Here is a 23,387-nt window from a genome sequence, read left to right as displayed (position 1 = left end):
GGTCTTCGTAAACTTTATGACTTGTAACCAGAAGAGAAAAATAGTTACTGTGACCATCTTTAGTTAGTTGAGAAGACGAAAACGACAACGTTTTCTTCATATGGAATTTTCAACCCCCCATGGTCGGGGGGGGGGGGGGGGGGAGATAGTTGGAGTTACACCAGCCCAAACCTCAAGGTCACACGGTTTTCCATTGCGGAGGAAGGAATCTGGAAGAATAGTCGTCTGATTTTCTTCCTTAAAGCCTTGCCACCAATAAATTTGTCATTCGTCATAATAACCGTCGTCCCCCGCGAGCGCAAAAAAGAGGTTCTTATTTATGTGGGAGGGAGGGTCGAAATAAATTAGTCTGCACTAATCTCGGAAAGGTTTTTGCCGTGGCCGAACACGTAGATTAGGGCAAAAAAAAACTGCCCTTAACATCAAAGTCAGAGCAAAAAAATGTACACACATATCTCCGGGCGGTGAAAAACTAGTTAGGGACCTTTTTTAGCCCTACCAAATCTACGCAGCCACAGGTACACGGGATGATTTTGCGCTCGCAGGGACGACCTAGATAACAAATTGCATTTGGACAACGTGAAAAGATTGAACAAATAAGCTTTTTAATAATAAAATGTTGTGGCAGGTTGTCGTGTTACCTTTACCAGTTACTTCCCTTTCTACTGCACAGTCATCGAAGTCGTCATCGAAGTCTTTTAATCAAGAGCAGCTCGTTTAGGCGAGGCACTTATTCGTTTGAGTCCCTTATTACAGCAAATATGGTATGTAGATTGCTTCATCAAATAGTGTGACATCGAAAAGAGGGGTATAGTCAGGTACTTGGGCAAGGGGGAGGGGGTGGGGGGCGTTGTTGTCATTATTCCATATTCTTACTTTGCGCGGGGGATTGGGTCGAGTTGGTAAGCGAACAGCATGCTGGGACAATTTTTGGGGACGCATTTCAAAATGATGCAAACTAGATGAGGACTAGAGTGTTTTCGTAAGGATACTTAAAAGTAGTTGGGCGGGCTATAGGAAAATATACAAGAGTAGACCTAGTATGACTACGGTATCCCCAATGAACTGATGTCCCGAGAGCCATACAAAACTCACAGTAACATTGTTTAACAATTGATTAACATTCACTAACATTTATTCCATTCATTTTGTGAAATATTTCTTTGTTTGTCTATAAACAAACTTATAATTCTACTGTCTCTAGAACGAGACGTGAAAAGTTCAAATACAGGACTAGGTAACCAACGTGATAAGAAGTCATGCGTATTATTGTGTCACCATCCTAAAGATCGATGCTTGGATTTCAATTCTATGAATGTGTTGCAACCAGTATCCCTTAGCAGAGAATTTATCACTAAGAGTGTTTTTGGACTGTATTGGCAAATTGTGAGCATCAATTAGACAGCTTGCTTCAATTCCTTTTTACATCGAAACAACAAAGAAAATTAAAAAATATCTTCACTCAGAAAATAAAGAAGGAAAAGTAAGTAAACAAGTAAACATGGGACTCCAATGATGTCATACCGCGTGGCTTTGTGCCAGCCTCGCTCCTGTGACGGAGAACTTGTCCTGCGGTCTACGTTTGTACGCTCGGGGGAGGGGTGGGGTCCCTTCTGGACACGACTGACGCGCATCCTCGGGGATTGCATCAGGTCGATAATTTGTCGTAAAGACCGGCGACGAGTACCGATAAAGCGGCGCCTCCGGCGCTTTTATCGTCGGTTCATTGTCGTAAACCGAGGCCGGTCGATTATCGTAAACCGAAAGAGGTCGCTGTTCGGTCGGCTTTGTTTCGCTGTTTCGTCGAGTTTGGCGATCAATGTCCCGTTGAGTTCCGGTTGAAGCCCGACGCTGGGAACTATGTCCCGAATCCCGCGGGACTGCTGAAGGTTTGACGTATTCTACCTTTGATACGTAAACAGTCTGTTCCGATGTCATTTTGGAAAACGATGTCAGCACGGGATGTCGCCGAATCAAAGCACCTCCACTTGGAGTCCGCTCCCGAAAGCTCCCCGAAGTTGAACTGTTCCGCCCGAGTTGAGACCCGACGCTCCCGGAACTTCGCTTTATATCCATTGTATCCCGGGGGGTGTGCACAAGTGAGGATGAGATGCTCAATATCTCTGCCTTGCTCCTCCTGGGCGGCCTAACAGGCGCTCCCCCCTCCATGATGGATTTAATCCTCATACTGGAAGCATGCCGGGGTACAGTGATTATATCCGAAGCAGGGGGAGTTGCCGCCAGATCCTCAGCACTGTGCGCATGCCGCAGGCTCTCCTCGAACGAATGGGACTCCCCTGCGTAGCTTACCGGACTCCCTGCGGACTTATCAACAGGGGAGGGGCTAGGGAGTTGATCGATGTCTTGGCTGACGTAGTAGAAACCTGAGTTGGACTCCTGACTGTTTGAGAAGGACGCTGTATTAAAGCTTTTACTTCGTGAGAAAAATGCCTTGAAGCTCTTCCCGGTTCCACTAGAAATGCTCGAGCTACTGGTCCCAGTACCAGGGGAACCCGACCCGCACGTGGGCGTAGTCGCTGGGCTTGCTCGTGAGGGGTGGGCTTGGTAGGGTTCGCCGCTTGTTTTGGGCTTAAGGTCCAGTGTTTTAGGGGGGTCCGGTCGGGGCGGTCTGTTTGGTGCAGACGCAGTGCGTGACCTAGCCTCCTCTAGAGATATCAGTTTGGGTCCTGGGGACACAGATATCGAGGCTAGTCTCGGGCCTAGTCCTCCCGCGGCAGTCAGATCTGTTAGAGAAGAAAGAGAACATGTTAGTCCGCAGGTATAGTATAATGCGAAAACAAAATCACATTCTTCCAAGCTATAATATCTTTATTTCCAGTTAACACGATAAATTTGAAATGACCGCTAACTCGAACTGATATGTGTCTCCGTTTAGAGTTTGAGAAACTACCTCGTGGTCGTTGTTACTCTAAGTAACTAGGGTCCATGTGGTCACCCTGTGTTAGCCGAGACTCTTTGGTTTCCCTGTGGTCTTGTTACCTGGTTCCGAGTTGATTCTGTGGTGCGGGCCGCGTTCTTGTAAAGTGTTGTACTGCGGATTCGATACAATCGCGATCGAGGCTGCGTCCCGGTCGAAGAGTTCAGCAGCGTTACGAATCAGATATTCCACTATGATCGCCTGTACATTGATCTCTAGCAACGCTGTGCTCCCATATTCCTGAAATATACATACAACAAAGGATGCGTAAACAACAACAATAGCAACAGCAATCCTGCCACAATAACATCAACGACAACCACGCTGGCAAATACGACAACAACAACAACAACAACAGAAGCATCGATATACAACAACAACGACAAGCAATAACAACGGCAGTAATTACGGCAGCAATAACAACGGCAGTTATAACAACATTTACAACAATTATAGCAAAATAGCAAAAAAAGGAGCAACAACATTGACAACGACGACATCAACAACACCATGAGTAATAACATCGACAACGTCGACGACAAACGTAACAACAACAAGGAGAAAAACAACAGCAACAACAACCACGACAATGGCAAACAACAGCAGATTTCACAGCCCATTTAATCAAGTTTGCCCAATCCAATAGAAAGGGAGGACTAAAGGAGGAGGAAGTCGACCACTTTACATAGATTATAGTAATACGAACCTGGCTTCGTGGCTTCAGCAAGTTGGGCGCCCACACGATGGCCAGATTCTTGGCGTGCATGGCTGTCTGGCCCGCATGTGAGGCGACTTCTGCCAGGTGCTGCAGTAGGTATTCCAGGGTGCGGTAATGAGGAGGGGGGAGCTGCTGGACGACGTGATGGATGGCTACCTTGCGCTCCTTCTCGTCCGTTATCTGGATGGCACTCTAAGTGGCAAGAAGGCACATCAGTCACGCGAATAAAAGGTCACGCAACCCAACACAGATGGTCACGCACTGTAATATCATAAATCAGTAAAATGAGCAAGATATCTAACGAATATCTGTAATAGATTCTCGCACACGAATGGCTCCAAAATATGCTACAAATTATCGGTCACGCAATATTTCATGTCACACTGGTGACGCTATCAGTCACGAAAAACCCTAGTAAGCCAAACATTTCTTACCTTATTCTAGAAATCAAATTATGCAAAGACATCTCAAAATAAACATTAAAAAAACTCCTTTTACCAGATTCAATCGTCAATGTCATATCAGCTTCTCCCAACCAGCAGATATTGAAAGGTTTCTTACACTAAGTGTTTTGCTAGAATGACCAAATGGACCCTCAAAGACACTTCCCGATATCGAGAAATCATCAAGTTCTTATTGTGTCGAGTACAATGTCTCCCGGTTCTACTTACAACAAATTTGTCGTACAATGAGTACGTCAGCAGCGGGTTGGGCAGCTCCCTGCAATCAAATGTCTGCATGTTACAGGTAGTGGTCTAAGAACTGGTTCACACGCCGACGTAGGCATAATCATGATTTTAAAGCCAGGTTCACAGGACGGCGAAGACAAAGATGATCGTAGAGCCACGACTTATGGGAAGATGTTAACATACACAACAAGACATGATGGAAAAACATGACTTGAAATTTCCAATGAGCTCACTTCACATCAAATAAGGCGGAAAATTCCCCTAAGTACTTAGTGAGTAATATCAAACAGAATATCAAATGCGACTTTTTTTTAAATTGATGCGACTTTTTTTAAAGTGACATGATTGAAATTTGAGCTTTTCGTCTCTGAGCACATACATAACGCAAGGATGATAAAGGAAAAAATTATCTCTAAAGGCCAAAATCTGGGTATGTGCATTTCAGCCTCACGATTTTTGTGTTTTGAAAAAGGAAAATCAGTCCAAAATACAAGGAACTGATGGCCATTGTAAGAACTTGTATCTTCTTTCTCCATTTCTTCGAAGTGCGCATGTTCAGGGTTTTTCCGTCATGTCACACAACTACCTTTATAATGTCATAGAAAGCTCTGAACAGCGATAGATGAAAGCTGTTAGGAAGATGTTAAAACATCCACAAAAAGCTTTATAACGCGATCAAAAGCTCTGAGCGGTGATAGATGAAAGCTGTTGGGAAGATGTTAACATTCACAAAAACATTTATAATGCCATCGGAAGCTCTAAACAGCGATAGATGAAAGCCTTTATATTGTTTCGCGTTTTAACGACGTACCTGAAGTACATCTTGAGCAAAGAGCTAATGCAGTGCACGTCTCGGAGATAGTATTCGTCGTCCAGCTCAGGCGGCTCATCACCGTCGAACAGAAACCTGCCGAAGAACCTCATGGAGTTAGGGAATATAAAACCCCACCTGTTAAATATCTAATGAGAGGCAACGCTCTATGCTATTACAGATCTAACGGGAGTAAGTGATATGAAAACGCACAAAGCATAGTGATCCGTTATTTAGAGCGTAATGAAAAAGAAAAAAAACGTGACAAACACACTGAATTTGTCATTCGTCATAATAACTGTCGACCCCCGCGAGCGCAAAAAAGAGGTTCTTGTTTATGTGGGAGGGAGGGTCAAAATAAATTAGTCTGCACTAATCTCGTAAAGGTTTTTGCCGTGGTCGAACACGTAGACTAGGGCAAAAAAAATTGGGATTACATACATAGGTGACGTCTATTTCGAAGCAGGCAGCTTTTGTTGTTATACGGTTCTTTTGGAGATAAAACTGAGCTTTTGCGCGTTATCGTTGATACCTTAATTTCTGTATGATTGAGCTTGAGCCGGATAAGCGATAGATGCCATCGACGATGCCGTGCTCTTCAATTACTGCGGCGCACTTCTCCAGAACTAGAGGGACTGAAGCGAAAATACATATAATCAAACTCGAGGGAAGCAATGAATATTAAAAAAGCAAGAGTAGGAATATTACTGGGGGTCATTCTCCCACGGCCCTGGGTCCAAGCCATGCTCGGGCCCAGTCCCCGATAAATAAATTTGACCCGCATCACAAAAGTTCCTGATCAAGAGGAGTGGAAGCACTTACTTTGCCTGCACGTGACAGCTAGATGCTCGCCCAGATCACTGCCAAACGTACGCTCCCTGAAAACAGGTCAATCAAAAAGTGAGAGACCGCTAGAGGCACGTGCGCTTACCGAATTACCGCTGACTTACTTGAGAATGCCGCTCTGCATGAGCCTGGCACGTGACGGCCGGGAGGAGAGAAACAAGCGCAGGAAACTTATCAGTTTACCTCGCTTTTTGGCGACTGAAAAACAAGACGGCGAAACCGTGTTTAGAAAGATATTCCGTAAAAAGCGTAGAGAAATAAGAATATACAAATTATTATGACGTGGATGGGGATGATAATGGAGATTATAATGACTGTGGTTGTGATGATGATAACAATGTTGGCGATGATTGTGGTAGATGGTGGAAGATTCTGGTGATGTTGATGATAATGATGATGATGTCATAGAGACGCTGATGATAAAGATGACATGGTGTGATGATGGTAGAGGTGATTATGATGATTATGTTGGTGATGGTGATGGTGGTGGTGAATGTGAAAAGGATGATGCTGCTGACGAAGATACTGATGACGATGATGATGATGATGATGATGATGATGATGATGATGATGATGATGATGATGATGATGATGATGATGATTATGATGATGGTGGTGGTGGTGGTGACGAAGACGATGATGATGATGATTTATACCTGGTTTCATTGGAACATGCATCCCGGCAGACGTTGGTAGAGGCAGCTTGTTCGAATAATCTCCGATAACTTCAACACATTGACTGGGAAAGAAACCAACCTATGCAAGGAAAAATCATTCAATACATACAAATTAACACCACAGGCTTTTGAATCGCAGTAAAAGAAATTGGCGGTAGTGAAAGAAACGAGGGAAAAACGGCCCTACCTCGAATCCTCGTTTTCCTCGCCACCAAATGCTTTCATCAACAGGGGGCATGTCGATTATCGAGATGATATCACCCACCTAAAAAAGAAAAGCACACGAACTTAGACTTGATGAGAGCTATACTACTTATTAGTTGATTTTCTACAAAGAAGGCCTTTTCTAATGTAAACAACACTTCATCACGCCATACCATAACTTGGGGGGTCTCCGTCATACGTTGTTGCGTATGAATCTACCCCATTAAACTTGGCGGTTACTCATTCGTGAGATATTTCAACTATCAAAGATCATAGATGGATCATACTCAGCATACCGTGTAACTAATTAGAGTAAGATTCGAGTCTCGAGTCGAATCGGTTCCTATTCTTTTTGCATCCCCAGAAGAAAAACAACTATACGATCATACTAGCCCTACTCAGATTTTCTTTTAAACCTCATTGCAGTTTGCTTACCATAGATTTGCTCGTGAGACGGCGCTTGCTTAGCATTCATAAAACATTTACTAGCATACTAGGATTCGGCTAGTGCAATAAGGGATTTTATAGACAAAAGACATGGGAAGTAGCGAGTTGCAAAATGGTGTCAAGGGTGGGTAGACTCAGCTGTGGTTTAAGCCTCTTTTTTCGTAGAATTATGTAATCTATCGGGAAAAATATCGGTGACTCTGAAATGTTCAATTCATGGATGCAAGGCCGTTACGGCCGCAACTCACGGAATCAGTCTTCAACTCATCAAAACTTCCGCCACAAAAACTTAAATAGATTTAAGCAATTGCTACAATTATATAATCTAAAGCTACATTCGTAAAACTTTTACAGATAAATTGAATTCTATTGCTTTATTTTTTATATTGAACCACCTTTAGTGCAATGTTTTTTTTATGGAACGAATATTTTTATAACGATTTTTTTAAAGTCTATTTGGCCGTTCAGCCCGGCCAGTCAAGATGGCAGTTAACAGAAATATTAAAAGTGACCGCTACATTTTCCCAGAGCTTTAAAATTTCCGTTTGTGATCAAACTGAAGGCTATTTATGGTCGCATTTCCGAAGAAAAGCCTCATTTAATAAACATTTAATCCCATTTAATTCCGATTAGAGCCATAGAAAAGTTAATGCGCAAAGTTATGTTAATATTTATCCAAATATTTGTGTTCATCGCATGAACCTGAAGAATACACTTGGCCTAAGTTAATGAATGAGTATTCCTTTCATAAGAGTTAAAAGTGTTTTGAATTCCTGCAATTCTAGCGGTACGCATGCTTTTCTACTTTCGACACATCTAGTTTTCATAGTGGGTTTTCTAACAGAAAAAAACCCTAAAATATTTAAAACCAAAATCCAATTTTTTTGAGCGATAGATTTTTAAAACTACGCAGCAAAATTATTTCTAAGGGCTAGACAAAGAAGATTCCGAGGGAAAAAAAAGAAGCAAAGCTTCAGAGGGCAAGCAAGTGAAACGAGATTAACGAATTCAAAGTCCCAAACCGCGAAAAAACAGCAAATACGAAAGTCAATAAACCTACCTCATGATCGTAGTGAGAAGCAAACAGACACAAACTTTACATACGGCGTTTTCAAAGAAACGGGTTGCAATTACAGGCTAGAACTCAGCCGCAGAAATGTAGAAACAGCACTGTTATGGTATGCAAAAGCTAATCAGAACCCTACTGTTGGCAGAGCGCATATAAAGTAGCATTTCCCGCGATTAGAATACAATAGACGAGTGTAGAGGTCGAGAGCGATTCAGCAGCCACGCGCTGACAACTACAGAGAAAAACGCTCCTTTGACAAAACCACCTCTGTTTAGAAGTTACCGCAAAGTATTCAAGATGTTAGAACAACACGCTGTCAATATAACACTTAAATTCACGAGGATATTTTTTGAGAAAGATTAAAGATGAGACAAGCAATTTTGTGCACTAATATCGACGTTTTTCTCTTTTATTTACTAAGAAGTTTAGAAGTTATTTCGATACACAGTTACAACAGAATTTGTTTGTCGATTTAGAACCATTTTGCTGAATTTGTGGCTAAAATAAACTAGAGTGAAACTGTCTATGGCATCATAATGAAAAACAACCTAAAAATGAAAGTTTCTGGGAGATGAAAGAAAACCAACAGAAAGACTCAACTGCCAATAAAAATGAGTTGTTATTTAAGCTCCAATCGCCATTGTTAGTCGCTTCATTTGTGTGTGTGTTTGTTTATAAAAAAAAAAGTTTTAGCATACATTCGTTGGAGGCAATACCTCAAAATAACGCAGCATTCTCGACAATAGAAGTAATTTTAAGCTCGGATTTTCTTGGCAACTAGGCCAGATGTATTTAGTTGTCTAGAAAGCCGGCTGCGAGTTTTACTCTCACAATGTGTCATATATAGACAAAGATAAAGAAAAAAGAATACTCTATTGGGCTACTATTTGCGTATTGTTTCAACTCGCAAACTCTTAAACAGGTGTTACATCTGAATAAATGAGAGTTTAAGTACGCTTGATAACCATAATTGATAAAGCTTTTGTAAGGCAACTTTATAAAGAACAGAACACAAGAAAAAAAAATAAGCTCATGTAATTGTTTCAAAGTGAAACAGAAAGCATTTAGGGAATTTTCAATAGTTATCATGCTGATTCCGTCGTGAAGAAGTGTGTTTTTTATACAAAACATCGACGCTGATGATCTCGGTGAAATCTAGAATTCAAAATAAACACTAAAACACAGTGAAGCTATATTAACGGTAAACCAAGGGAATAATAAACACAAATATTGCAGTTTTTACCTTTCTGAAAACCATTTCGCCATGCTTATCAAGGAATAAAAAACTCATAAAATTAGCCCAACTACTAATACACGCTGTTGGAAAAACTAGTCTACGTAAGCCGGGTATAAAGCAGGGAAGTTTATCAACTAAAAAATCAGGCAGAAAGGGAATAGTCCACAAAATTTGATCTCAAACAAGCATTAAAAAGAAACTATAACCCAGAATGAATTAAATCAATAAAAAACATTACCTGCCTTTCCCCAATAAATGTCGACATAGTAACGATATTGGCCTAGGGTTTCCCGGCCGCTAAAGTCCCTAGCTTAAGAGGAAGCAGCCCTTTTATAAGTTTGCATGATAGAAGCAGATGTGACAAGTTGACATTTCGGCACACGCGGCTTACAATTCAGACATTCTCCAAAGCACACATGCACAATTACACACTAAAATTACTCGGCTTAGTCTATTAACACCTCGTTTTAAAGGGATTTCCACTTCATAGGAGCTTAACAAAGAGGTGAGTGAGGCCATGTGTCGATTACTATACTAAGGTCGGGGAAAGAGGAGACTTGAATAGCGCGGCAAAATAGTTCTGAAGTGGCATCATGCAAATATGTCACGCGAGATTTGTGATACAAGAAAGTATATAAGTTCATTGTACATAAAATGAAACCACTTTCACTGTTTTCCAGATGATAATGTTTAGGGAGCGCAGAGAGGCCTCTCAAGCAACAGACAAGAGCTGTTTTCAGATTTGTTTAATGTCATTCAAGGTTACTTCTGAGAACACCCTACTGGCGCCATATGGTTTCCTCGCCTCGGACGTTTACACACCCATCTTTCCAATCTATAATCTATAATGCCTCTCCCCCTTATTCGTCCTAATGCCAGCCCGACCCCACCCCCCCCCCCCCTCCCCCCCCCCCGCACCCCTTACACGGCCCAAGGCCCCATTTATTCGTCTTAATCCCCCGTTACCCATCCAAATCCTCCCTTTACCCGTCTCTTACACGACCCAAGACTCGTCTCAATGGCTCACTCAATCAGAGCAACTTTGACTATTACGTCGAAACCCATCGATTCTGTTTATTTGTTTGTTTTTCGCGGAAAAATCGATCCCTCGTATCGTTTCCGAGAGAATTTAATTATCCCTTCGCTTAAAAAGTTGAATTGTTGTTGAATTGGTTCATTGCGTACTTTTGATAAAATCGATATTTTTCGATTAATCGATATCTAGACTGGGTGTGTGCATTTCGATTGAAATTGTGTCTGTCCGAAAAAAAAAATTCCCATATTGGGAGAATAGAACCATACTTTGTCTCTGGTGTCGGTTTTATAAAAAGGTTGATAACTGAAAACAAGTTTGGAAAACTACTCCCCCAGGCTTATGCAGCTAACATAAAACACAGGGTACCCACCTCGAGAGAAATTTCATCTGCAGCTTGCGCATGGTATCGCTTGATCACGTGAGCTGCCGCTATCCCGGGTACGTTGATCGCGGACTCATCCGTCAGCAGAAGATGGTTGCCTCGGTTGTCTATCTACATATGCAGGCAGAACGATAGCTTAGAGGCAAACAGCTTCGTCGACGGCGGCCAGAAAAAAAAGGACCTGAGGCCGTTAAAGTCCGTGAATCCGACTCGCGTGACGCACGAATTCCTATTCCTAGGCTCAATAGGGAATTAAATCCGTTTAAATCTAGTTTTTTGAAGAATCAAATAATAAAGGGAGGGTTGTATTTGTTTAAGAATGAAGAGAGTTTTGAATATTCAAAACAAAAACAACAAAATAACGCAAGTCGGATCTAAGGACTTTAAGGACCTTGAGGCAAAGAAAGAAATACAATGCAACTAAAACTTATCAAAGTATGAGAGCAAAACTATTTCTTCCAAAATACGACCAAAACAACAACTTTACAATTCAGACAAAGGGTATAATCAATGTTTTATGAAAGTTTTGTTCTTACCTCGAACCAGTTGAGCACCGGACCGCAGTTCATGACATTGTCAGCAATCTCGGATAGACGCAACAAGTACGCCTGCAACATATCGCGCACCTCCTGCAACACATACACAACACAATGATACACAGTACCATAAAACAAACAGGGCAATTAACAAAAGGCAATAACGCTCGCAACATATCGCGCACCTCCTGCAACACATACGCAACACAATGATACATAGTACCAATAAAATAAACAGGTAAATTAACAAAAGGCAATAATGCCCGCAATATATCGCGCACCTCCTGCAAGACATACGCAACACCATGATACATAGAACCATAAAACAAACAGGTAAATTAACAGAAGGCAATAACGTGCATGCAACCTTCAACAGACACACGATATAATAATGATAAATAACTTATCATAAATAGGACAAGGAACAGTCATACAATTACGCATGTAAGATATCTCGCGCCTCGTGTAATAATACATTAAGCCCTACTAATATTTTCTTAATGTTTCTAAATCGTACCCCCACCCCCCACCCCATATTTGGAGGACCACTACAGTTTTAACACATGAAAACATTCTAACAAAAACGTGAGATACAGAGTATTATTTTTAAGCATACCATGCTCTGTCTGTTCTGATTGTCGCCGTTCAGTGTCTCGTGAAGGGGCTTTAAACGACTGAACTTGCGGTCGAATAAGCACCTACAAAGAAGAATACAAGCGTGTGTTAAAAAAACACTGCATTACTTAAAGAAATGTGGGTACCGTATGGTTAAACACCCAGTACGAGCAATACACACAGTGACAAAAGTGGCACACTTCAATAACAAAACAAATCACACCTAGCAGATCATATTGAGATTAAAGTTCCATTACTTACAGTCTCATATCAACAACGAAACATTATAAATAAATACAAATCATGTTGATACTAATTCCAAAGTGTTTAAAGGTTCTGCCAAAAGTATAAGAAAATAATGACAACATAACATTGCACCAGGTTAAGGCTCATAAATCATCAGTGCCACATCACCAACTGCGCATCTAGTCTGCGCATGGGGTTTTACGTTTTCTTTCGGACACCGCTAAAGTTTGAAGTGTTCAAAACATCAGGCGGCAAATAAAATTATAGACTAATATGGGATATGAAGCACGGGTGGCCTAGTGTTAGCGCGTCGGCCTCTCACCGCTGTGGCCCAGGTTCGAATCCTGGCTCAAACTGGGGATTTTTTCCGGGTTCCTGCCTTGATTCGAATAATTTGTGTCACAAGTGAGTTGAAGTTATTCTCCCGTGTTTCCAGTCTTCTCGGATAAGGACACTAAACCGGAGGTCCCGTCTCTTCAAGCTGCACTACACTAACCTGAACCGGAGGGACGTAAAAGAACCACTGGGGACGCAATAAACCCTCTGCCAGTGACCACCCCCAGTGACAGTGCTTACTAACCGAGGGCCATATATTAGAAAACTGAATATTCGGTTAAATATGTTACCCTCGATAAACAAAGTTTAAACAAAGATTAAACTGAATTCTTCAGGGAAATTCCTGTCTCTTCTAATGGAGGGTTGCTTAGGAAGCTTGGCCCACGGAAAACTCGTAGCATAGCCCTTTTAAAGAACATAACACAATAGCTTTAACACAAGAAATTGCGCAAATTGTTGCACTGCACACGTTAGAAAATCGCAAAAGACGGTACAAAGTCGTTCAAAGCACCGTGCATTTGATACACCGAAATAGCTAAACAACATATTTTATCTACAAGCAAAGGCTTCTGTAAACAGGTCAACATACACAGTGACAAAACACAAAACTTATGATAAATCAGCCATTATAACACTGAAAAGGTCGAATACATGTGGTAAAGAGAGGAAGGGAAAGAAGGGTGTTATTCTGAAAAGAGGGTATAAAAAAATTTAACACTGCTGGCGCTAAGAACGTCGGTGATGATTTTTTCAAACATTGTGTTTTGGGTGAGATAAAAACCTGAACAATTTTGTCAAAATAAAAGCAGTACCACTAAATCGTGTTTTCCTGAATTTTCCCACCCCTACACTGAAAATACTTCCTTTTGCGCTGTGTATAACAAAGTACTCTCATATGTTCCCTACCTACATAGACTCGCTATAAGTAAAGCCGAGTTAAATGTCCTCCGCTATTCGCACATGTCAAGTAACAATCATATTAATCCTTAGAAGCTAAGAATTAGTGTTCTGTCTTACCAAAAATCATGTTCTGACTGGCAACATTGTAAAGCACTCGCTAAATCTGCGATGCACGGTGCATCGAAGTCATGCATCGGTAGCATGTTACTCAGAGGACATATAATGTACGTGTCTGGCGCTGGTGAGACTGAAGTATGGTTCAGACTTGGCGTTCTACAAATACCCCCTTCCGTCGAGAGCTAATCTGTTTGTTTGTTTGGGATTGTAGAAGGATTAATATGACGCCTGAAGGGTAAATCGAATGATTTAATCAAGGAATAGTTAAATACAAGAAGCACGAAATGCTATGCTTATGTGTGGAAGATTAAAGAAACGTGCAAGGGAGGTGAATGTGTAGGAAATTTATACAAACAGTGGAAAGATATAGTAGAAATGCTAGCAGAGTTGACAAGTCATGAGCCAAAAAAAAAAAGAGATTGGAATTGTCAAAAATGGCTAAAGCTACAAACATACCAACTCGAAAAAAAAAAGGATGTTCTGAACTTGAGATAAATGATAAGCTTTTGCTTTTTGAATTTACACGATCTGGTACAAAAGTTCGACTAAAAACAGCCGGTACTATAACATTTTTGGTCGTTTTTCGTTCCTGTTCCACTGACAATTTGATAACCAATATAAGAGAAACAATGTAATTATAGAACTTCTAATAAAACCACAAATTAACTTTCGCATCAAAATATAGCGTTAGAAGTTACTTGTGCTAACAAAACCTAAGTCATTTAAAACTACACAAACTGTCTCCAAGGAAATGTCTAGCGCCAAATGGTTTGAGTCAACAAAACGTCTCCACAAGTCTGTGGCCGTGTGACTATTATCACCCAATCAGATTACAGCAAATCCGTGGTGTGACAGTTGTTAACCTATCAGATCCTTCGGTGAGTTCTGAGGATGACGCTAACTACGTGATAAAAGTGTAGCACCGGCTTCATGACAGTGACGTAAAATTAGCCAATCCAATTGACTTTTAGATTATGACTGACGTGATGAAGCCAGTAAAAGACTTGCCAGAAACTTCTTGCTTCTTTGACCATCTACCGGGGTAAATTATCGATTCAACACCTGGGTAAAGGGGGAGGGGAGGGTATGTGCTTTGCATCTTAACCAGAGACTAGCCTGGCGAAATGTGGCGAACCGAGGCATTTGCCACAGTGACGATCTCAAGGCCGTAGCCAGTGCAGCGGCCAGTATCAGGTGAACCGAGACACTCTTCTTTATCATGCCAAGAAATTAAATTGCGTTATCTAGCTTTGTGTCGTGTAGAACTTTCTATTTACTGGACTCCATCATAATTTATTTCTCGCTCCGCCCCTTTCGGTATAGGGTCTGGGTCGGCTCATACCTGTGGATTTGCTTGTCTAAAGCTGAAAAGTTCTCCAGAGTTCTACGAAGAATCCAGGACTTCGCACGACATTCCACGTACACCTTAGGACACAAGAAAAAACATGAATTAGCTATGATGACAGCTAAAACATCGTCTAGTTGGTAGCGTAACTTTGCTCGTCTGCTCGACTAACCAACAACGAAGGGGAATATTGACGAAGAACCTCGCAACGTCACGCAACACCACGTAGTGTCACACATGACCTAACAATGTCACGGCAACACATCACAGCGTCAGGCACTACCCCACAACGTCACACAACACCTCGCAGCGTCACGCAACATTGAACAGTAAAATATTGCTGGGTCTAGACTGGGGTAGTGCAAGAAAATAACGATAGGAGAGCCTCGGGACAGGCCCCACACAACCAGCCCCACCCCTTCCCTTCGTTAAAAGTCAAATTGTAATTTTCAGGTGATAAAGTCATTTGCAAAATAAGTATACGTATTTCATTACCAACAGGTGACAAGATTCTAAGGTTTCTAATGGTTAGAAATTACACCTCAACTGAATCTCCTCACAGATTCAGTGAATTGAAGTCCTGTAAAAATATTTAGTTTTGTCAAAAATCGATTTACTAGCGGAATCAGACCTTATGTTGTATATTTTAACAAAGAGCAGTCAGAAATGAGGAGGAAAATGCAGAAAATGTAATGTTACATTTCATTAAGACTGGGTGCCCATGTGACAAAAAAAACAATAAAATTCCCAAAGCTAAAGATAACATAAATGTCCACAAAAATCCTTGAGACTAAACAAGAACATCACATGCGCATTTGGAAATGTTCTTATTGGAAGTCATTGGTATTGAAAAGTTCGAGTTTTTTCATTTCATTTCTTAAATTCGTTAAAAACAAAGAAAGCACACTAAATATAGTCTCTTACCAGAAGGCTTGTTTGGTCGTCCTCCAAGTATTTCTTGTCGGTCTCCTGAGATTCGTAGAGAGAAGCCTGCGAATATGAACCCAGAATCTGTCTTAGCCTCGCAAATAATAAATCATGTGAAATACAAATTTCTTATGCACAACAACAATAAAACAATAATGTATGGAAGCGACCTACTGATAGCAGAGAATAATAATTCACATGTTCTTTCGCTTCAGCCTTTGAAGGCTGCCTGGAAATACTTGTACAAGCCCTTCAAAAATGACGGATATTCTTCTGATAAAACACATAACAGCTAAGGTCCCACATCGAGCCTTCTGCAATAAAGCTTATTTGTATACATCAAGATTTGCATTTGTTTTCATCATAGGGAATTTGAGCACTAAGGAGGGACTTTTCAAAATAGTTTCATGCATTTCTTTGCTCAGTTGATCATTTTCCAAAAGCTAAACGAAACATAATTTCACGGTTTGACATTCTGTACACTTTTGTTATCTGAATTGTTGGCTTGAAATGTTTCACGACGATTTATAATTTATAACATTGAAGGAAACTCGAGCCATAATAAAGGCGGGAGACAATTCTCATAAATGTATTCATGCTCTTAATATGATGAGAATATAAATATTTTGGCTGACTTTCAAAAAATACCGAACCCACTAGGAAATTAAAAGCACAGAGAAGAAAATGTCGTAGACAAAAAAAATGAAGAAAACGGTTTACGATCTCGGCAGCAGCGCAGCAAGCAACCTCGTCCCCAGGGTGTTCTGGGTTATTTTCAATAGACGCCATATTGAAAATTACCCAGAAGACCCTTGGGAAGAGGTTGCGCAGGAAGTAGCCAGTGGACACAAACCCAGGCCCCTCTCCTAATAGGGTGGGTGAAAATGGATTTCACGCGATGCGTGGTTAATTGAATGCGTGATGCGTGAGCGAGGTTTGTGAGGTTATGGATACCAAATATGGCAATGCGGTGCTCTCTATATTTTGTTGAAACACACAAAACAAAAAGAATACAGATTCCCTTCGCAACTTACAACCCCACCAGGTCTGCAGTGTTAAGATAAAAATGCAGACTAGTTATCATACAGGTTCCTACTGCGAATGCTTTTTTATCTTAAACTTAGAATGAAATGTGCGTCGCACATCGTATCCTTTCAGCCTCAGAGGCGGCAACTAGCAGATTTAAGTAAAGCTTGTTTAGGTTTTCTTTAAATATTCAATAGTGGGAGAAGATCGAATATTTACAGCAGATTGTTCCATACGACACGATTAAAGTAGGAGTCCCGAAAAAAACCCTCTAAAAGGCATGTATTCACCTGTGTATTTGTGATGAGTTCGATGTCGTAATAGTGGAAACGTGGCATGTACTCATCTGTATATTTGTGCCGAGTTCGATGTCGTCATAATGGAAATGAGGCATGTACTCTCCTGTATATTTGTGCCGAGTTCGATGTCGTCATAATGGAAACGAGGAATGTACTTACCTGTATATTTATGCCGAGTTCGATGTCGTCATAATGGAAACGAGGCATGTACTCACCTGTATATTTGTGCCGAGATCGACGTCGTCATAGTGGAAGTGAGGCATGTACTCACCTGTATATTTATGCCGAGATCGACGTCGTCATAGTGGAAGTGAGGCATGTACTCACCTGTATATTTGTGCCGAGATCGACGTCGTCATAGTGGCAATGAGGCATGTACTCACCTGTATATTTATGCCGAGATCGACGTCGTCATAGTGGAAGTGAGGCATGTACTCACCTGTATATTTATGCCGAGATCGACGTCGTCATAGTGGAAGTGAGGCATGTACTCTCCTGTATATTTATGCCGAGATCGACGTCGTAATAATGGCAATGAGGCATGTACTCACCTGTATATTTGTGCCGAGTTCGATGTCGTCATAGTGGAAACGAGGCATGTACTCACCTGTATATTTGTGCCGAGTTCGATGTCGTCATAATGGCAACGAGGCATGTACTCACCTGTATATTTGTGCCGAGTTCGACGTCGTCATAGTGGAAATGAGGCATGTTTTCCATCTTGGGATAGCGGGACTTGCCGTCGTAAAGCCTGCTCAGTCGCATGAGGGTGCCTTTCTTTTCGCAGAACTGACTGTAATCGGTCTTCAAAAACAGGGAAATAAAAACGTTTCAGACGTAGCCAGGATTTACAGAGGGGGTGAGGAGGGTGTGTAGGTGTCTGAACAACATTAAAACTTGCAAAGGCTGAAAACCTTTCCGTAGCAATTCAAATGGTAGCTCTAGTGCGAAGTAAAAACCCGCCCCTTCATTTTTCCCACTGAAATCCAAGCAAAACATTGCTATTAAGTATTGGTCATGACGCTACGTTATCCCATAACCGTGAAATGAATCAATACGGGATTGAAGGCTTTTGTTAAAAGTGGTTTCGAGAGTTTATGTAAAAGGAGTCTGCCCTTCATCTGAGCTTTGATGGGTAATTATGGAGGTAACATTTGTTATGTTATTTGACACAGGTTTCCTTTGTAAGGCCTGGCTGCCAATCAAGGAGAGATGGTCACCCCACTAAGCGGTAGGGTTGCCATGGTTACCTTGCTAGTGACAGGGGTGGTAGACTCAAAGAGGAGGCTGCGGCGTAGAGATGCGTATGACGGGTGATCCACAGGTAGACGCTTCAGCTTGCGGTTACTCCTGAAAACATGCAGTGTTTGTCAGAGTCTCCCAAGGAACAGAGGAAGAGAATGAGTCCGAGGGAGGGGAGGGGAGGGGATGGAACTAGAAATATTTGGTTACAGGGATGTGCTACACAGTAGCCTGAATTAACTTGGTAGCACCGTCTATCTTTAGATAAAAAAGTTGACTTGAGCAAACAGCTGTGCTCTCTGGTACCTCTGGAACGGCTTGGTCTGTTTTGTAGATGAGGATTAAAATGGAAAACCAAAACCAAGAGGCAAATATGCCAACGTTTCGGACTTATTCAGGCCTTCTTAAGGGTCTTGTGCTCTTAATCAATAACATAAGGATAGGAATATAGTATGACATGATAGTTGGCGATCGAAATAAATGTCCCTTGTTAATGAGACCATGTATACTTTATTTGTAAAATTGGTTCTCTCTTAGAACAAGTAAACGTAACACAGGTAAGGGTCGGACAGACACAAGCGCAAAAACAAATTGAAAGTTACGTTTTCTTTTGCGTTCAAGTGGGAATAGAAAATCACAAAGGCGCGCGTAATCTGCTTAGCAGCCGATCTTTTTGTCACGCAGCCGTGCGAGTGAGTGACACTAAGAGCGGCTGCTAAGCAACCAAGGCGCGCGTGGCAACGAAATGTAAAATCAAGAAAAGTATCTTACGCCTCAGGCTCTGTAATTATTGGCAATAACGCAGCAATCAATGAGTTCGTGCCTTTGACGCCTGATGATTAAACAATAACTTAGTAGTCGTTCACTGCTAATCAGAAGTGTCTTACTCGCCTGTACGACAGATTATCAGCTTTGTTACCTAAAATAAAGAAATTAATAAAACTAACTGTCACTAAAATGTGATACGTTAATCCGCAAAAGTCGAGATTAGAAAAGGACGGACATTAATTAAGGCACGTACGAATGAAATTTGGCGCAATTTATCGTGAATCGAATACGAAAAAACTCTCTTGTATACGAAAAAACTCTCTTGTATTCGCAGTGAAATCTTATATGTTTGCAGCTTCTTGTCTATCCTGCGGTGGAAAAAACAAGAATATGTGCGTCGTGAACCAAAAATGGTAAAAAAGTGATCTACACACAGTACTTGAGTAAAGCTCTACACTAACAATTTTTAGTTGAAAATTTTTATGTGACAATTTTTATTTGCTAGTGTATGGAGCAAATTCGGCAATTTTTATGTGGTAACTATTGTTGCTCAAATGCAATAGTGCAGGTTTTCTCGGCAATTTAAAGTTGTCACACATGAAAAATTGCTAGTGTAGATGCCAACAAATATAGTTGTCAACAAAAAATTGTTAGTGTAGATGGGGCTTAACTCGAGACAAAATCTTAACTGGATGTCGCGGACTGAAAGCTCTGTACGTGCAGTTCCAGAAAATATACATATTCCCCCATGTACTCCCTCCAACAGGACAGATTTTCCTCAAATAATGCCCCCAAAACCACCGGAAAACTCTGCAATGAACATTCGCCGAGGGAAAAGACAAATATTTTAATTCTTGTAAATCAGCCGTAGAGTCCCCCCACGCCCTTTCCCCGTAATTTCAAATTCCCACTATGGATAGCCTAAATTATCAGATTCTTGGAGATCCTTCGCCTCACTTTTACCCCTCCCCCCCTCATTTTCAGTTCTCCGTGGGGAGGATGTGGGATTTAGGCGCATGAAAGTGAGCAACACTGGCGTTTCCATTGCAGAGCTTCATACAAATCAAGTTTCAAAATCTCGCGCGACAAAAGCAGCGCTATGTGCTTTAGCAGAGTGTGAGGTTGTAGGAAATAAAATTAAAGAAAGAGATCATTTGTAACTTTATCTGACAGAACTATCGCTGTAAGAGTAGTATTTTATCAGCAGAATATAGGAGAGTGCATACAGGAAGTATGGTGATAAGTATATGTGATATCGTACGTTTGTGCGTAAAACAAATAAATTCTGGTGAACAGTTTCATAACTAAATTAATTTAGTGGGTACAAAATGAAAAGCAACAAGAAAATTAGAATGAAAGAATTTTAAATTTGAGATTGAAAATGATAAAATGAAAAGAGATGTTAAATTTGCTCTTAAAAAGTATTTTCTTCACAAACTTCAGGTTGCATTTAAGAAGCAAATTAACAAACGGGATGACTTTTATCGTTGACAACTATAAATGTTTCATTGCGAGGTCAGCGTTAGCTGACGAAATGTCTAAGCACTTTTATATACACATACTTGGATTCTCAAAACACAAAATTCTTAAAAGATACTGAAACCAAATAAGAAAGTGAAAACACAACTAGCATGATATTATTTCTGCTTAAATACTATATAATGTTCCGTTTAGTTGACCATAAACTACAAAATGTCTACAATGCTCTTACCTATTATTCTTGACAGAATCAATAGGCAATAATAACACACGTTTAAACTCAACAGAAAATATTAACACTTACAGTTTGCGAGGGTGGAATATATGAAGAGGGATACAAGCAAAACTCGGCGAACATTGGACCTTGCGAAAGGCAACATCGTCCCGAGATAAATCCCCAATTTCGCCATAACTGAGGCCCATCATGTTAAAAAATTCTCAGAACCACCAGTCCATCACCTCAAACATTTCTTGTAACACAAACGTGCATCGTGTGATGCATAATTTCCTTTAAATCATAAATGATTCCCTTGACTATAGCTTGTGAGTTTTAGGCCCCTTTAGATCTTGAAGAGTACGGTGTCGTCGAGGCTCTTATGATTTTAGTAATGGAATCTTTGGCTAATGTGATGTGTCAAAGGAGTCAGACAGACCGGTACCGTCATTATCACATGTTACACAATCGTAACACAACACTATCTAGCCTCACTCATAATAGAACTTTTAATTATATTTTTAAAAAGGGTCTTAAACAGTTAACTATTTACATGGAATATAATTCTCAAATGATAAGACAAAAGTACAGTAGAAACCCGCTAACTCGAACTCCGAAGGGAAGAAAAAATCAGTTCGAGTTAGCGGGGAATTCGAGTTAGCAGAGTAGCAATGACTCAAAATTAGGTTCAAGGGAAATTAAACTTAGTTCGAGTTAGCGGGGAATTCGATTTAGCCGAGTTCTAGTTAGTGGGGTTCTACTGTACCATATATTAAAAAAAAGTCAGATATTTTAATTCTTAAAAGAATTAAAGGTATTTATTACAAAAACTTAGATACCTTAAAAAAGAAGAAAAAAAGGAAAAATCTCTAATTGCAGCCTTTTCTTTTTGGACATGACAGTCACACGCCTTGTGGTATGCGGACCACGCAGGTAGAGTAACGCTGATCTTAGTATGGCGAATGATACTTTGGCTCTTATCCATCCGATAGTAATGCTGTATTCCTCTCTTTTCTTTCAGTTCCGCTAATCTGCTGAGGAAACGCCTGCATTCGTAATCCATTCCCCCCGTTGTGGTAAATACTAAGGGGGTGAATGTCCCTTGCTGTACTTCTAGTACTCTGCTTGCTTATGCTATATTCTTCTTGTTTTCGTTTTTTGCGGTAAATTTGCTCAGTGGCCAGGTCCTTATAAGACTCTGCGTTCGGGTGGCAAACCCGAAAGTCAAAAAAGGCAGAGCGTTGTCTGTCCCAAAAACCACGAGCGTGGGTATCAAGCCGAGCATCTCTCGCTGTGTTTGTACCTCTGGTCAAGACCTCGTCCGTAATCTCTTTAAAGGCAGGTTCCACTTGCACATCGTTGCAGACCATGTTAAGCATTTTTGCTTCTAAATCGCACAGCTCATTGTGTCGGTGAGTAATAAATCCTCTGCGCTTGCATATCATGACATGATCCACAGTAAATACGTCTCCGCTTACCCATGCGGAGGGCGTGTCTGTTATATGCCAATCATAGCGAAGGTGAATGGCATCTCTGAACTCCCTCTTGTTAAGCGTGAAGTTCATTTCTTTTAGCGGAATGTCAACCAGCTAGACGCAACCTTTTCAGTTTGAATGCCGGTTACTCTTTGTATTATCAGGGAGGGCATTCTTCACTTCCTCGTGATCATCCTTCTCTCTACGGTTGCTGTTCTGCAGTGTTCTTATTGCATCATCATCCGGGAGTGTATGTTCCTGGATCACATGATTTGCTGTACTAGAGGCGCGGCTACTAAGTCTGACGCCTCATGCTCGTTGGTCGAACTTTGACATGTGTTTGTGAGACCCATTCCCCGTAGCCAGACGGGGAGTCCTAGCAATTCAGTTCAGCAGGTGTGCACGTGTGCCCTTTTATAGCTGGTGTGAGGGTGTCGCTAATTGCGCGCTAGAGGCTAGAGGCTCTAGCAGGTCTTCAATATCTGGCAGCGTTCTTAAATAATAAGTCCATCGGCAGAAGGGGATCCAGGATTTCTAAATGGGGGGTGGATGATAGCCGGATAGACGGCTTATAACTGATCCAGTGCTTCTTGCTAGGTCACATAGATCTTACAATACTTCATGCTGAATTGGATTTGTCGCATCAGCAAAGTCAAGCAGGCGAAGGAAAATGGACAGTACCTCCCGTCCCTCAGACATCAATTTATTTAAACAAAGAGTCTTTTCAAATTTCTTTTTACTCAAAAAGGGGGGTGGATATCCACCCAATCCACCCCTCCTGTATCCGCCCCTGATCGGTGCTTTAACG

At 41.2% G+C, this 23,387-nt stretch overlaps 1 protein-coding gene across 7 annotated transcripts in view; it reads right to left on the bottom strand.

The window, feature by feature from the left end:
- Positions 1-1,117: 1,117 nt before the first annotated feature.
- The window catches only part of LOC5502303 (rho GTPase-activating protein 32), a 27,727-nt gene continuing 5,457 nt past the window's right edge, over positions 1,118-23,387 (bottom strand). For 2 of the 7 annotated variants that reach the window (XM_048733017.1, XM_048733016.1), the window contains 17 exons: positions 18,652-18,751; positions 18,065-18,205; positions 16,074-16,139; positions 15,147-15,229; positions 12,207-12,288; positions 11,591-11,683; positions 11,043-11,165; positions 6,867-6,944; positions 6,659-6,758; positions 6,107-6,200; positions 5,979-6,034; positions 5,689-5,791; positions 5,157-5,252; positions 4,328-4,376; positions 3,645-3,848; positions 3,001-3,178; positions 1,118-2,744 (listed from right to left, as the gene is read on the bottom strand). In XM_048733017.1, the coding sequence (XP_048588974.1) occupies positions 1,519-2,744; positions 3,001-3,178; positions 3,645-3,848; positions 4,328-4,376; positions 5,157-5,252; positions 5,689-5,791; positions 5,979-6,034; positions 6,107-6,200; positions 6,659-6,758; positions 6,867-6,944; positions 11,043-11,165; positions 11,591-11,683; positions 12,207-12,288; positions 15,147-15,229; positions 16,074-16,139; positions 18,065-18,166 (2,733 nt within the window). In that variant the 5' untranslated portion in view covers positions 18,167-18,205; positions 18,652-18,751 and the 3' untranslated portion in view covers positions 1,118-1,518. Of the gene's footprint in view, positions 2,745-3,000; positions 3,179-3,644; positions 3,849-4,327; positions 4,377-5,156; positions 5,253-5,688; positions 5,792-5,978; positions 6,035-6,106; positions 6,201-6,658; positions 6,759-6,866; positions 6,945-11,042; positions 11,166-11,590; positions 11,684-12,206; positions 12,289-15,146; positions 15,230-16,073; positions 16,140-16,250; positions 16,275-17,448; positions 17,470-17,504; positions 17,522-17,616; positions 17,662-18,064; positions 18,206-18,651; positions 18,752-21,194; positions 21,483-23,387 lie in introns of those variants that run through there. The other 5 variants (XM_048733015.1, XM_048733019.1, XM_048733021.1 and 2 more) reach the window with 5 other exon arrangements.

The sequence above is a fragment of the Nematostella vectensis genome, chromosome 9 (genome assembly GCF_932526225.1).
Source record: "Nematostella vectensis chromosome 9, jaNemVect1.1, whole genome shotgun sequence".
In the NCBI taxonomy this organism is placed as follows: domain Eukaryota; kingdom Metazoa; phylum Cnidaria; class Anthozoa; order Actiniaria; family Edwardsiidae; genus Nematostella; species Nematostella vectensis.
Note: the sequence above shows the minus strand (reverse complement) of the source record. Positions and strands in the feature narration are given on the sequence as shown.